The sequence below is a fragment of the Carettochelys insculpta genome, chromosome 12 (genome assembly GCF_033958435.1).
Source record: "Carettochelys insculpta isolate YL-2023 chromosome 12, ASM3395843v1, whole genome shotgun sequence".
Classification (NCBI taxonomy): domain Eukaryota; kingdom Metazoa; phylum Chordata; order Testudines; family Carettochelyidae; genus Carettochelys; species Carettochelys insculpta.
Window position 1 is genome coordinate 27,078,924 of NC_134148.1, and position 15,311 is coordinate 27,094,234.

Sequence of the window (15,311 nt, forward strand, 5' to 3'; positions counted from 1 at the left end):
TGTCTGAGTAAAGAGATTATTATTATAAACTCACTTGCACTAAGTCATAGATCGGGGTGGCCAAGCGTATTGATCCTCTAAGACACATATGATAATCTTCAGAAGACAGAGCTTAACGCCCATGCTGAATCACCAACATCACTTCCAGCAACACCTAAGCGTTCTTTGCTCTTATCTAAGTCCAATACCAGAACAAATTCCCAGCTCCATTAAAGTTCAAGTCAAAACTCCCATTGACTTCAACACAGTAAGAATTTCATCCCCTTGTGGGATGAAACTTGTGTAACTTGTGTCATCTGACAGTAACTTTTGTCACCTGACTAGAAGATCTTTGTCATATTTTTTTAGTAACTGAGATCCTTATAACTCATTTATAACTTTTTATCCAATTTAATTAGAATCGTGCTTCCTTGCTTAGGTTGGCAAAGTCTTGTTGTCTTTGTCATATGCTATAGATGCTAGTGCTCTGAGATTTGCTTTCTAGCTGACGTGGTTACTCAGGAAGTTTGCAGTACTCCCAGAGTAGCATTTCAGATGAAAGTTCCTGTATTATTTTTAGAATAAGCAGCTACAGCATGGTCCAAAGGAGCAATCATACTCAAAGTATCACCAAAACCCTGGTATTTAGATTTTGTGTGTGTGTGCACTTTTGTCTGCTTGTTTTAGTGAAGTCAGCTCCATCAGGACTTCACCACCTGTGCTCAAATGTAAAGTCGCATCTTTTTAAAAAACTTTGTGCTCCACTCAGTATGAAATAGGTAAGTTCTACTATAACAGTGATCTACAATCCAAAGGAAGCCTTAAGGGCTTTTCTGTAGCTCAGTTGATCTAGTGTCTATTTAAGAGCGTTTGTGTGTGTCGGTGTGTTCATCCAAATGCGTGAGTCCGTTTGTTCAAGAACTCTTCCTGAACACCAAGAGCGAGGATGACCAAATTTGGTGTACAACTTCCTTTTATCATAACCTAATGCAAGGCGCTGGTTTGGCTGTGCCAGGACGATGGATGTGCATGGAATGTGGCTGTTTTCTATCAAAGGGAAAGGGAGGAGTGTGAGAGCAGGGACAATTATACTAACAAATGGTGACCGGGGGCAGCAAGCACCATAGCACAGGGAATAGCTGCTGGCCAGCAGTATGGCCACTGCCGCCCTGGCCACCCCCAGGGTGTAGCCACTACCCGGGCCACATGGGACCTCCTATCCCAGGCTAGCTTGGGGCAGAAAACGCACACCTCCAGCCCTGAGCACCACCCCACCCTGACTTCTGCACCCCCTACCAACTCCCTTCCAAGCCCTTCCTCTCCCTCCAGCCCTGACTCCTGCTCCCTCATACACCCAACTGCCTGCCCTGACGGACCTGAGCAACTCCAGGTGAATCTTCTAGTGTTTATATAATCCCTAACACAGAGAAGTCTCAGTCCCGATTGGTGCCTCTGGAGAGTACTTTAAACACAAAGATCACATTTTTTGAAAAAGGAGTTTTTTCATACTCACACCTAGATCTCTTTAGCTACCCCAGGACAATTTCCACCCTCCTGTTAGTCTTATAAAAATTAGGAGGGCTGCTTAGGAAGTCTCCCTCAAATATGCACAGTGGGAAGAGGGAAAAAGAAGCTGGCAAATTCGTAGGCTAACAATATTTGCCAATAAAGTTCACTGGAGAGGACAATGTTTTCTTGTTAGTGCAGGCAGATTTATTCAAGCAAATCTACATCACGTTTCTACACCCATTTAAGGCCCTGATTTGCTTCTGCTACTAAGAATGTGCTCAAGTCCCACTGTCTGCAATTTAAGGATTAAATATGTAGTGGGGGAAGAAGCTGGATGTGTCCTCTGAATGGCAGCTTTGTGGGTGGTGGTTATGGTAAGCTAGGGTCTACCATTCCACCATTCTGCACTACTGGTTAGTACTAGTAAGCTGCTGGCTCATGGCTGTAGTATGAGCCCTACCAGTACATACACAAAATTGTACTCATGAGCACTCCCACTCAGTTTCTCTTTCAAATACCCCAGCAGCCTTCTTAGAGTGCAATAGGGAATTTTCTTTAAATACTCAGATTATACGCAATCGATACTATCAGTCTGGCTCTAACAGGAATGTCTATATTTCCATATTCTAACAGAGCTGCTAGAAGATTATTAGACTGGATATGACATACTAGAGAGAAGTCCAAACTAAAATCAGCACTTCAAATAAAACCAAAAATTGGGCAAGAACAAAATCTGAACCCAGATCTTTGCACATCTCTTACCTTTATAATGGGCTGACCCAATATCAGCATTAAAAAACTGCAACAACACAACTCAGCCTTGGGTTTCCTGAAATCTAATCTGCCACTCAATCTTAATTTTTGGAACCCGAGCAAATCTCTGACAAATACAGCAAGTCTGGTTTGTAGATACATTACCTCATTTCCTAGCTTTCAAACAATTCGGCATAATACATGAATAGCTGAACACTCCTTGAACTCGGTTTCATTTGGACTGCATACTGCTACTGTGGCTGTTTCATGAAACTTGCACAAGATTTGCTATGGTGAATGCTTCTTGTTATCCTTCAGCCACAGCCTGCATATCAGCACAGGCTGCACTGGATCTTACGTACCTCCCTCTCAAATGAGCAACATATGGAGCAGCATGAGTGGCAGCAACAGGGAGGCTGTTTGAACTAGGATCTTTCTGTCAGAGACTCATCTTCTTCCCCTTGCCTTTATGGCTCCACTGAGCAATGATGCGGAAAGAAATTAACATTTGGATAAGTCTCATAGGGGCAAGTTTCATTTGCAGTGTAACTCTATTGAAGCCACTAGCATTACATCAAAGATTAAACTGGCACCATCATGTTAAGAAAAAATAAGAAAATGTGCTGCAATATGTAATTACTGTCTTAGAAAGCAAAATTAACAAAAAATGAATCACTCTTAAAGAACCAGGAGTGCTCAGGTGGCTTAGTCATTTTTAAAACGTGAAAGTTACAGACGGCAGCAAGACTTTGGTGAAATTTATAGAACACTGGCAGCAGAGGAAGGCTACCAAAAACATAATACCAATCCTGAACTACCATCCTGTAAAAAACCTGATCAAGAAGAGCACACTAATGAAGGTGAAGAAGGGAGATACCCTTCTTTCAAATCAGTGTAAATCAGGAGTAACTTCATAGAAAGTTAAGAATTATAGTAGTGTAAAGCTAGCAGAAGAGGAATCAGTCCCTCCAAAAGCCTAGATGGGTTCTTTGTAAAAAAAGCTGACATCAGGAATTGTTTTGTGTGTGTGCATGCATGTGTGTATATTTTACAACAAAGGGAACTTTTTTTGAGGCAATTAACATTTAAAGGTCATTGCTAAGGGAAGAAGGTACTCATTTAGAAATTTCTTGTGCTGAACATAGTTTGGAATTGTGTACTGTACTCTTCATCTCGGTGCTCCACATTACAATCTGATATGGAGAAGTGGGAAGGACATTTTTAAGCACACTGGCATAATACAAGGTAATGTCAAAGACTACGGAATGATCTGACAGAATTACCACACAGACGTCAACACGTCTGTCAGTAATATTTGCCATATCTCATCTTTTCTTGTTATTTAAATGAGAATCCTCCAGGCAAAGATCTTCTCTAGCAAAGGGAATAATATCCAACAATGAGCACTGATCTTGTAAGTGCAGAAGGCTTGAAAGAATACAACTCTGAATACTTTGTGTCATTGCACTATGCAAGAGCATTACGTACTGATCTCTTTCAGTGTGACTATATGCTGCTAATCCGTAACGTATGGTCACTTATTCAATGACTACAGTTGTGTTATCTCATGTGCAGAAACCCCAGCCTTTCTTGATTTATAATCAGCAAGAAGTTTTCATTTTTACCTCTTTTACCTGCATCTAGGCAGAGCACAAGATCTCAATCTTGTTAACATCTCTTTCCTACAGTGAAATAATGTAAGGAGCCAACTTTTGATTTTACAAAAGAGATAAACTTTTAATATCAAATAGACTAGAACAGAAAAATCCCCAAAGAAAATCAAAGCATGTAAATAGCAAATATGAACTCTGTGAAAATATTTGAAAGGCAAAAGGAAATCTTAGCTTTCATAATAAACGTGCAAAAAAGTAATATGTGATAAAAGAAGATGCTGCTTCTTTCTTCTTTTGTATACCATAAGTATCTATGACACTCTCTTTGGCAGAATCACAGACCTTGCCCAGACCTTGCCCATATGTAAGGAAATTCTCCTTTGGCCAGAAAGGACACAACTGCCAGTTCTTTAGTTGATTTCTCCAAGTACATACTAGTCATGATTAAAAGGACTCCTCCCTGCTGGAAGTTATAAAATTACACAGACTTGCAATTTCCTTTTCCTAGTACCATCTTGCCATTTCACTAAACTGCCTGTTCTAACTATCCCAACTCTTCAGTATTATGAGTCAGGCCCCCAAATCACAGGAGATCAGCATAAAAACCACAAGATTTTAAACAATTAACATTTTTAAATCAAATTTCAGGTTATTTTTATTTGGCTTTGAGTCATCGAGGCACAGTAAGATCACATTTAAAGGTTTTCTCCATAAACATGAGAGTAAGAAATTTACTTGTTCTCTAAACGAAAAATGAGATTCTCATGAAATCACATAAACAATGAGGAGTCCTGTGACACATTAAAGACTAACAGATTTATTTGGGCATGAGCTTTTGCGGGCAAAATCCCAATTTGTCAGGTTCATGGAATGGCAATTACAGAGGCAGGCATAAATATACAGTCGGGTCTCAACATTCGCAAGGGTTTTGTGTTCAGAACCCTTGCGAATGTTGATTTTCATGAATACGGAGGGGAGGGGGCAGGAAGGGGGCTCAGAGCAGCTGCTGGTGCTCCTCACCCCAGAGCCCTGGGAAAGCAGCAGCCACCAGCGCTCCTGCCACGGGGCCCTGGGGAAGCAATGGCCAGCAGCAGTCAAGGCCTCAGAGCCCCAGGGAAACGGTGGCTGCCAGCGTTCCTTCCCCCGAAGCCCCAGAAAGTGGTGGCCTCAAGCAGCTGCTCTCAAATAACTGAATTCACAAACATTAAGTTCGTGAATGTGGGGACCTTACAGTACTAGCACATGAAAATAAGGGAACTGCCTAACTAGCACTGGTCCTCCACTTGATAAAGTCACTCTCTTCTTTTCATGTACTGTCAAAGTGGCATGGAGTGGAAAACAGCTGCCTCTCTGATGAAAGCACATAATTCCAGAAACTGGGACCTTAAAAAAGCCACCAATTATTGAGACTCACCATAAAATAACAAGCTTTAACAAGACTAGACAGTCTATAAAATATTTGCCATCACCATTGTTTTCTGTAGTAACAGAGAGATAACCATGTTAGTCTCTATTCTATCAAAACGAAAAAAGCAGTCATGTAGCACTTTAAAGATTAACAAAATAATTTATTAGGTGATGAGCTCTCGTGGGACAGAACCACTTCTTCAGATCTATAGCCTTACCAGAACAGACTCAATATACAAAGCACAGAAGTGTGCTGTGCTTCCAGTTAGCCCTTCTGCTAGTAAGTGACCAGGGAGCTCGCAAACAGGGCATTTGCTAACAGGAGGGAGTTTTGAGAGGAGCTCTCTTGGTGAAGGCTGGGGCAATTTACAGCACCTCGGTGTAAGTGGCTGTCTGGAATGTGTGGGTGTTTGTTTGGGGGCTCGGGGCTTGAGTTTATTTGTTTGTTTGGAGTTCTGAGTGCTGACCTGTTTGTTTGTTTGTTTGTTTGTTTGTTTGAAAGGCCGTGTGCTCAGCCTGGCAGTTGGAAGCTGTGAGCCTTAATTAGGATTTGAAATGAAAAACTCTCTGCTCATTGGTCAAGCCGTAGACAGCCAGAGGGACTATCAGGAAACCAAAGCTTCATAAACCCTGGTAGTAAGTGACCAGGCCGTTTGCGAACAGGAGGGAGTTTTGAGAGGGGAGTTTCAAGGGGGTACTAAGAGGGCGCTAGTTACTTCTGACCACATTTTGATGTAAAACTTTATAAAACTATATCCCAAACATTTAAAGAAAAGCCCCATATATAACAAATTTATTCTGAGGAGAAAATGCAGGCAGAAGCCCAGCAGCAGAGTGTGGGTTATCCTGTTTATTGTGTCGAGCGTAACATGTAGGATTACCTTCCCTGTGGGTGGGTGGCATATATGTGCACCCAGTGCAAGGAGCTCCTGACCCTCAGAGACCAAGTTCGGGCTTTGGAGGCCAGGCTGGCTGAACTGGAGGAGCTAAGGGAGGCAGAAAGATTTGTTGATGAGCTTTTCAGGACACTGTAGTAGTGTCTCACCTCCAGTTTGACAGCCTTAGTGCTGTTAAGGAGGATGAAAGGATCAGGGGAAGAGAGCAGTCAATGGAAGCAGAGGGAAATCATCCCATTGTTGGGACCCTCCTTCCAAAGGATGTTATGATATCCTCTCACACTGAGGACGCCTCTCTGGGGGAGGGAACACCAGTTGTTAGGAAGAGGCAGGAGTTAGTAGTGGGTAATTCAATCATTAGAAACATAGATAGTTGGGCTTGTGACGACCGGGAGTACCGTATGATGACTTGCCTGTCTGGTGTGAAGGTTGCGGATCTCTCGAGACATCTAGATAGTCTCATGTGTAGCGCTGGTGAGGAGCCAGTGGTTGTGGTACATGTAGGTACCAATGATGTAAGGAGGGGTAGGAGAGATGTCCTGGAGGCCAAATTTAGGGTGCTAGGAAAGAGACTGAAATCCAGGACCTCTACAGTGGCATTCCTGTTTCACATGCAGGGCCAGGTAGGCAGGCAGAACTTCAGAGTCTCAATGTGTGGATGAGATGATGGTGTAGAGAGAAGGGGCTTAGTTTTATTAGGAACTAGGGACACTTTTGGGAGAGGGGGAGCCTATAGAGGAAGGATGGTGGATCCAGAGTGCTGGCACTAAACGTTAAAACGGTTGTAAAGCAGTTTTTAAACTAGGAGATGGGGGAAAGCCGATTGGTATGGAGTACATGGATCGGACAGACTTCCATTGATAGAGATTCCCTAGGTTTTAGTCAGGAAGAGGAGGGAAGATGATATAATATGCACCAGATCAGGCAGGAAACACTCACGTATAAAGAATCTAGTACATCAGGGAAGGGCAGACAAATAAACAGTGGCAATTTTTAAAGTGCTTCTGCACAGATGCAAGAAGCATAACTACTAAGATGCATGAACTAGAATACTCTGTATTAAAAGAGATTGACATACTAGGCATCACAGAAGTCTGGTGGAATGAGGACAATCCATGGGACACAATCACACCGGGATATAAAACATATCGGAAGGACAGAATAGGTCGTGCGGGTGATGGAGTGGCACTGTATGTGAAAGATAATGTAGAATCAAATGAAGTAAAAATCTTAAATGAATCAAAATGTTCCATAGAATCACTATAGATAGTAATTCCATAGTGAAATAAGAATATAGCAGTAGAGATACATTATTGACCACGTGACCAGGACAGTGATAGTGACATTGAAATGTTAAGGGAGATTAGAGACACTATCAAAATAAAAAACTCAACAATAATAGGGGATTTCAGTTATCTCCATATTGACTGGGTGCATGTCACCTCAGGATGAGATTCAGTGATAAAATTTCTAAATGCCGTAAAAGACTGCTTCTTGGAGCAGCTAGTACAGGAACCTACCGGGGAGACGCAATTATTGATTTAGTACTGAGTGGAGCTCAGGGTTTGATCCAGGAGGTAACTATTACAGGACCGCTTGGGAATAGTGATCATAATATAATAACATTTAACATTCCTGTGGTGAGAAGAACATCTGAGCAGTCTAACACTCTGGCATTTAATTTCGAAAAGGGGAATGACAGAAAAATGAGGAGGTTAGTTAAGCAGAAATTAAAAGATGCAGTGACTAGAGTAAAATCCCTGCAAGCTGCATGGAAAATTTTCAAGGACGCCATAATAGAGGCCCAACTTAAATGTCTACCCAAATTAAAACACATAGTAGGAGACCTAAAAAAGAGCCACCATGGCTTAACAACCATGTAAAAGAAGAATGAGAGATAAAAAGCCATCTTCTAAAAAGTGAAAGTCCAATCCTAGTGAGGTAAATAAGAAGGAATATAAGCACTGCAGCTGTTTCTAAACATGCCACTTTTGCTGAACGTGGCATGCAAATAAATGGCCTGAAAAATGCTAATGAGATGCACATGTGAATTCCTGGCACCTCGTTAGCATATGGTCACATGATTTGGAGTCCAGAAGAAGCTCTTCTGCACTCCAAAACAGTGTGTAGGGGCGCGGCCCCTGGGGGATCTCCTGGAAGGAAACCCTCTTTGTGGAAGCCCCTTCTTCCTGAAAATTTTCTAGAGAGCGACAGAGCGATCCACTTTCATGTGTGGATGTGAGCTGTGGACAGAAGTTTTGTTGGAAAATATTTTCTGCCAGTAATGTTTGCTGACAGATCGCTGAAGTGCAGATGTAGCCAGAGTCTCCCAGTAATTTCAGTATCACTCCATGTATGAGTAACTATGATCATGGGCATAACTGCTCACAAGATTTGGCCATATTTACTTTTTCTCTTTCACTTAGCACAACTGCAAAACATACCAAGACAATGAATATTGCAGTGTTCTCCTCCAGACTTTACATAATAAACCTCAAATATGTATTAATTCTCTAAATAGTAATGAATATCCTTTGGTATAATTTGAGATGCTAAGAGGTTTAGCCTCCCAAATTCTCAGTACAGAGAGCTACAGAGGTGGAAAACACTGGTATCTTATTCAGTGAGTTTTGTTTAGATCAGTGTTACTCAGAAGACGCGTGCATGCATACGCATACACACACACGCACACAAATGCTACACTGATGTAAAAAGCCTGCCTCATCATATACTAAATAAAAAGCCATATATTAAAATACTGGGTGCCCTTGCTTGTCTCAAGGAGCTCTGGCAGTAAAAAGTATCTTGCCCGAAGAGTGCATAACCAGCTGCCTACATCGGATCTAACCATCACACACAGTGTACACACTTGGGGTAGGTTTATACTTACTGGAAGATCAATGGGCTGGTGGTTTATCTTCCGGGGTTTGATTTAGTGTACTAGTGAGGCTGTTCTCACTCGAACAATCAAGGCACCACTGCCAACTCCAGTACTCCTTGCAGTAGCTAGGCGTGAGGGGAGTCCACCAGAAAGTTTCTCCCTTCAACCTCCTGCTGTGGGGGTGGCAGCAAAAATCGATTTAAGAAACTTCAACTCCAGACATGCAATTCTCATAGCTAGAGTTGCATATCTCAAATCAATTTTTTCTTCTAGTATAGACCTGGCCTTGGTAGAACTGGCAGGAGACATTCCACAGCACACAGAACTAGAGGCAGAGTAAACCGCTAACCCCATGTGTAGTTCTTTGTCTTTATGGGTTTATCCCGGGGGTGCCTGGGAAGCTCTGCAGGGGCAGGTGATGATGAGTCTAGTGCAAATATCAGAGGAGGAGCCCCGTTAGTCCGTATCTTCAAAAACTGCAAGCAGTCCTGGGGCACCTGATAGACTAACAGATATTTTGTACCATAAGCTTTTGTGGCGATCACCCGCTTTGTCAGATGCGCCCCTCTGACGAAGCAGGTCTTTGCCGACGAAAGCTTGTGCTCCAAAATGTTAGTCTCTAAGGTGCCACAGGACTGCTTGTCGTTTTAGTCCAGTGCAGCAGAACCGAACAGTTTCCAGAGAGGAAAGTAAGCGGGTGCCCCAAGTCCATAGCAGGCGCTGGCTGAGCGGCACCCAAAGGCAGCAAGGCGCTATGCAGAGCTGCCAGGGACCCAGGGTGCAATGGGTCAGTACCCGGAGGAATGGCCTTACTGGCACCCGGACACTAACGAGGCCATGGAACTGCCGAGAGCGTCTCTAGCCACCGCGAACACCGACGGCCTGAGCAGCCCTGGGCTCGTCGCGGCCCCTCACCCGCTCCCCGCACAGGGGTTTGCAGCCCAGGGGCATTAGGAACTGCCCGAGCTGCGGCCCGTGGGCACCCAGGCCTTGGAACCTCACTGAGCAAGCGGCGCTCCGCGCGGGTGCAACGGCCCCGAACGCGGGGGTGTTGGGGGGAGGTGGGGACGGAACGTCGCTGTGCCCGCGGCCTGCCGCCCCGAGGCCCAGCGCCCGCTCCCGCTGCGGCCCCGCCCGCCCCGCGCCGGAAGCTGGAACCGGAGGGGCCCGGAAGGGGAAGAGCTCGCGCTGCGGGAAGGGTTCAGACGGCGGCTGCCTCGGGTGAGACGGAAGGTGCGGGCTCGCTGTGTGGGGGGTGGGGAGGGCTGGGTCTGAGGGGGCCGGAGGAGGATGCGGGGGGGCGGGGGCAAAATAACGCCTCTCTCGTTGCCTGGGGCGCTGCTGTCTGTCTCCGCTTCACTCCTGTCTACCCCGCCCCGCTCCCTAGCTGTGGGCCGTGGTGACACTGGGAGCTCAGAGGGCAACGCGAGGCCTTGATTTGACTGGCTGTAGCACAGCCCAGGCCGGCAGTGATGGAAACACGTTGCTGTGTGAGTGTTGTCCCTGGTAGGAGGCGGAGGTGTAAGAAGCGGGTTTCTCGTAGCTAGCTGCCTCTCGCACCTCCCGTCACACGCAGCGTTTGGTGGCGGAGGCTGTAAGCACCTGCGCTACAGTTACACTACGGAGCTCTGTCGACAGAAGCAGAGATTTCCCGACGAAACGTCCGTTAACAGAACGTGGCCACGCAGAGAAGCCAATCGGAAGGTCGACAGCGCGGCCCGACTGCCTGGCTGCTCTCGCCACAAAACAGGCACTCAGAAGCACAGCAGACAGGGCTGCCGTTGTTCTGGATGCCCTGTCCAGGGAGAGAAGCTCCACTCTCTCCCCCCCCCCCCCCAATCCACACAGCTTTTTTGTTGACAGAATCTGTTGACTGCAGTTTTATGCCTCATGGGCGAGAGGCAGAATGCTGCGGGCAAAAGTGCTGAGTTTTGTTGACGAACTGTCAACAAGATGCATTTTGTGTGTGGATGTTCCACAGTTTTGTTGACAAAGCTGGGGTCCGCAAAACTCGCTAGTGTAATCATACCCATGGAGACGGGACTACTCTTTCTATCTTAGAAGTGGTCTATCCAGTACGAAGTTGAGACAGTGAAAGGAAATTAGTTCTTATCTGAATCTGATATTTCAGTGTCTGGATTGTACGCCAATACAAAACCAGTACTTTAAATGTAACATCTCATTAGCTCTGTTTTCATGAAGTAGATATTTTAATTGTCCTTTTCATATTTAAGCGGCTGCAATTGTATTTTATGTCTAATAGAATTTCAGAATGACTTCTGCTCTTGAAGTTCCTTTGAATTACGAAGAGATGTTTTCTCATCGATTCACACTGGATGATGAGGAGTATCAAGAGTATTTGAAATGCCCAACGGCTCCACCTCCTATAGTAGAAGAATGGAAAAACAGATCTGGTGGTAACCAGAGAAATAGAGATCGGTACTAATTTTTAAAAATGTTATTTTCACAAAGAGTTTGAAGTCATAACTAGCCCTCTAGAATGTTTATTGGCTTTAGAATAAAGAGACATGGGTTTGCTATATTCTTCCCCTTATTATTGAGCAGGTTTCTTGATTTTTGTGTTCTATGTAAGAGTATGAAACAAGTTGCTATTCTGTAAGGCAAGGGTGAGCAAACTTTTTACTTCTCATCCCTGCAGTTAGCAGGCCTCTCCTCCCCAACAGCCTGGGAAGTAAGCGGTGCTCCCTCCGAGGGAGAGAGTTGGTCACACTATTACCTCCCTTACAAAATTTCTTGCCCCCCCACCACACACACATACTTTGTGTACCCCTGGAATAGATGACTGTGGACATCACATTAACTGGTCTCTCACTGCAGGCAAGTATCCTAGGAGAGACGGCATCCTGCCTAACTGATGTGTAGGGTGAACACTTGCTGCTGCCTTTCTTAGGAAGGGGGCTGGCCAGGGTCCCTCATGCGCTCCCCTAGGCAGAGCTAGGGCTCACACCCTGCCCCTGCTGACTGCTGCCTTAGTTCTACACACCCCCTTCCAGACTCCCTCCCTTATGCTCAGCCCTTGCACCTGCCTCCTCACTCCCCAGCAGCTCCTTGTGGAGCATCCGGAGAAGCCCAAGCAAAGTTGGCTGCAAGAGTCAAGGCTCCCTCCCCAGGCTGCGGGGACCAGCAGCAGGGCAGAGCAAGACAGGAATAGAGTAAAGCAGCTCAACTTACCAATAGTTCATTCTTCTCCCTTGCTTTCTGTGCAAGTCATGGACTGCTCAGTGATACCTTTCTGGTGCCCTCTGCTCAGCTTCTGTAGGCAGCACGGCTGCAGGTGGTGAGCTCAGGATGGATGCCTGGCAATGGCTGCAGCTGTTTGCATTTTGGCTGGTTCTGCTCATCTGCAACAGTAGAGGGAGAGAGGTTGGATAGGGTGAAGAGCTGCAGGTGAACCAGTGGAGACATCAGGGGATGTGGGGAAGGCTGTTTGCACTGCCCCTTCCCCAGAGGCATGTCTCCCACTTTGCTCACCCCTGCTGTAAGAAATGAGCTGAAAGCACTTAAATCATTGCCCATGGGACTCATTGCTGCTTAGCCACAAATTGATTTTATAACGGGAAAGAGCAGAGGTTTGTTCAGCCACAAACAAGTTGTCTTTGGAAGCATAATTGTCAGTGGAAAACTGAGTCTGCTAGTGAACACACCAGAGTCATGAGGACACTTTTTCTACAACTAGCAAAAAATATATTATTTGCCACACATATAACATATTGTGACTATGCTAGCTTACATGGCTTTTGTCTGTTTGAAAGAACTATAGACTATATCTCCCTCCCACAAGTGCACTGGAAGATTGTGTTATATGCCTACCAAATATGTTTTGAATTATATTGTTGTTCTCCAGGCTGTGAGTGTTACTTTTTACTCTTAATTTTAGATACTGACATTTGGTTTTGGGGATTGAAAAAAGGATAATTGCTGCATTTGATGTTCAGGCAATTTTTTAAAGTATTGCTGATACTGGATTTCATGTTACGTTACTTAGGTACCAGGTCTGCAAACACTTTAGACACACCAGTGGAATTTCTCATGCAGAATATTAAGCGGGTGTGTAAGTGCTTGGTGGATTGGAGCCTTATTTTTCTAAAACTAAATATAACATTTTTATCATTCTACATATGTCAGTAACTTCAGATTTAAGTTGTAAATTAGAATTTACCAAGATTGGTGATTGTTGAGGAAGGTTTCAATATCTGTTTTATGCATTAATTATGTGAAATTTTATGCTAAGTTTTAATAATTCTTCTCTCTTATCAGCCTTCACACAAAATGTTCAAAATGAAATATTTTTTCCTTGTAAAACAGCCAGTAGTTTGTTGCATGGTGGAAAGTAGTTGACCTATCTCCCTGTCTTTAGTCCTAGAATAGCTCTAAATAATCACATCTTTCATATATACTTTGCTCGAGAAAGGATTGGCAGGTTATTTTGTTTATGTAAATAACGAGCTAGATTATAGGAATACACAAATAATTTGTTTGTGAAGTAGTTCAGTGTCTTCCCTCCTTTAAAATCTCAGCGCTGGTGTTTATGCAAATTTCTTTTTATTATAGGTTTCATGATGGCAGGCAGTTTAGAGGCAGAGGGGACAGACACGACTGGCAAGGAGGTAGACCTAATCAGTGGCCAGGAAGAAGCTGGGGTAACAACTACCAGCAGCACAGACAAGGACAGTCTTACTACCCCCAATATGATTATGGCTACAACTCCTACAATCCAAGGCCTCATTATGGTCGCTACTAATATGGTATTTTGCTGTTAAATGTTCACTGAACATTTCACTTGAATACCAGATTTGGGGGTTTGTTTTGCCCAATTTTCTTGTATTTTCTCTGTAACTTTAGATAATGGATATTTGTTTTAGAGAGCCTGTTGATGTCATTTTGTAGTGCAAATGAACAAAGATGTAACCTTTGTTGTAATAAAATTCTATGAATAATCTCTACTGAGCCTACAAACAACACAATTAAGTTTCTCCCTCCAGTTCTTTTTGTTAGATGCACGTTAGTATGCTATTTTCCCCCTCCCAGCCTTCAACACAATCCAATTATATTATATCTATTAAAAATACTTCAGAAAAAAATGCATGTTTGCTTTGTATCTGAAGTACGTGGCAATGACTCTGTGCAGATGTGCCAGGTTGTTCTTGAAATTCTGGTGCATATTGCTTCCCTTGCTTGAGAGGGGTGTTGTTTATTATGGTCATCCATAAGGGAAGAAAAGCTTGTAATCTGGATGGGATTTGTTTTTCAACTACTAGTACTACTGTGCTAACTAATGCTGCTGGAGTTCATGAAAGTTCAAGGAAGACATTGCTGTTTGTGTTTACCACTGTTGATCAAAAAGCAAAGCAGAAGAAGAATTGTAAAAGATGTGAAATGAGACTCTTCTTTGAGGCATCTTTCCCCCTGCTGAATTTATGGCTTAAATTTGTATCCAGTTTTCCTCATCTTTTTCTTTAAAGTACTGCTATGTTTCTGCAATATACTTTTGTTTGACAGCTGTTCTTGTGGCTTACTGAGGGACAAAATTTATGGGCCCTAAAAATTCAGGTCCATTTTAACATTTGCTGTAGCTTTTTATATTTTTTTCTATGCCATAAGCATTTTCTTTAAAAAAAAAAGAGTAAGATATTAAATGAACTAACTCGGTCTGGATGTGTTTGTTTTCTAGTTCCAACAGCTTATCACTATGTTTAGATGCACTTAGAAGTGACACATCAAGAATGATACATCCTTTTCAAATGAACTTTGAAGGTGCATGTCTCTTTGAGAGTTTTGTTTCCTTCAGTGCCAGATACAATATTATGATGGTTATTGTAAAAGCTTTTTACTTCATAATAAATACTTAGGTGGTTGTCTTACCACTTTTATGTCTGTTTGTGGTAGTTTCCTTTGATGATTGCATATAGTTTTTTGGATGAAAAAAAAAGCAAGTACAATGCAAGGAAATATACTTACTAAATCTTTTGTTTATGCATTGAGCTCTTCTGTTTGCTGGAATAAAGGAATAATAACAAAACAAACAACTGAAGAATCAGGAATTGCTGTGAATAATTACGAACGCTGCTCTTAGAATGCTGTTATGTCACAACACTGGCATTTTAGATTGATAGCAGCACAAGAAGTGACATTTACTAACAGACGGTTCATACTGGGCAGCTGTTAACTGAGTAAACCATGTCTTTCAATTAAGGCAGACTTTCTGTTAAGAGGATGAGACAAATTGTAATTGATTAGATGTCTGGAGTGTTA

The 15,311-nt window shown here is 43.4% G+C and overlaps 1 protein-coding gene across 2 annotated transcripts; it reads left to right on the forward strand.

Moving 5' to 3' along the window:
* Positions 1–10,123: 10,123 nt before the first annotated feature.
* RAMAC (RNA guanine-7 methyltransferase activating subunit) lies at positions 10,124–14,933 on the forward strand. 2 transcript variants are annotated; one of them, XM_075006723.1, is made up of 3 exons: positions 10,124–10,259; positions 11,302–11,477; positions 13,611–14,933. In XM_075006723.1, exons 2-3 carry the CDS (start codon positions 11,311–11,313, stop codon positions 13,798–13,800), a joined length of 357 nt encoding a protein of 118 aa, XP_074862824.1. In that variant the 5' UTR covers positions 10,124–10,259; positions 11,302–11,310; the 3' UTR covers positions 13,801–14,933. The 2 variants fall into 2 exon arrangements, with proteins under 2 accessions (XP_074862824.1, XP_074862823.1); XM_075006722.1 differs by having other exon boundaries at positions 10,203–10,271.
* The last annotated feature ends 378 nt before the right edge of the window (positions 14,934–15,311 follow it).

Coding starts and splice junctions, on each gene's coding strand:
- RAMAC (XM_075006723.1), top strand. CDS start 11,311: ATGACTTCTGCTCTTGAAGTTCCTTTGAATTACGAAGAGATGTTTTCT. Junction 11,478..13,610: donor AACCAGAGAAATAGAGATCG/GTACTAATTTTT, acceptor TTTTTATTATAG/GTTTCATGATGGCAGGCAGT.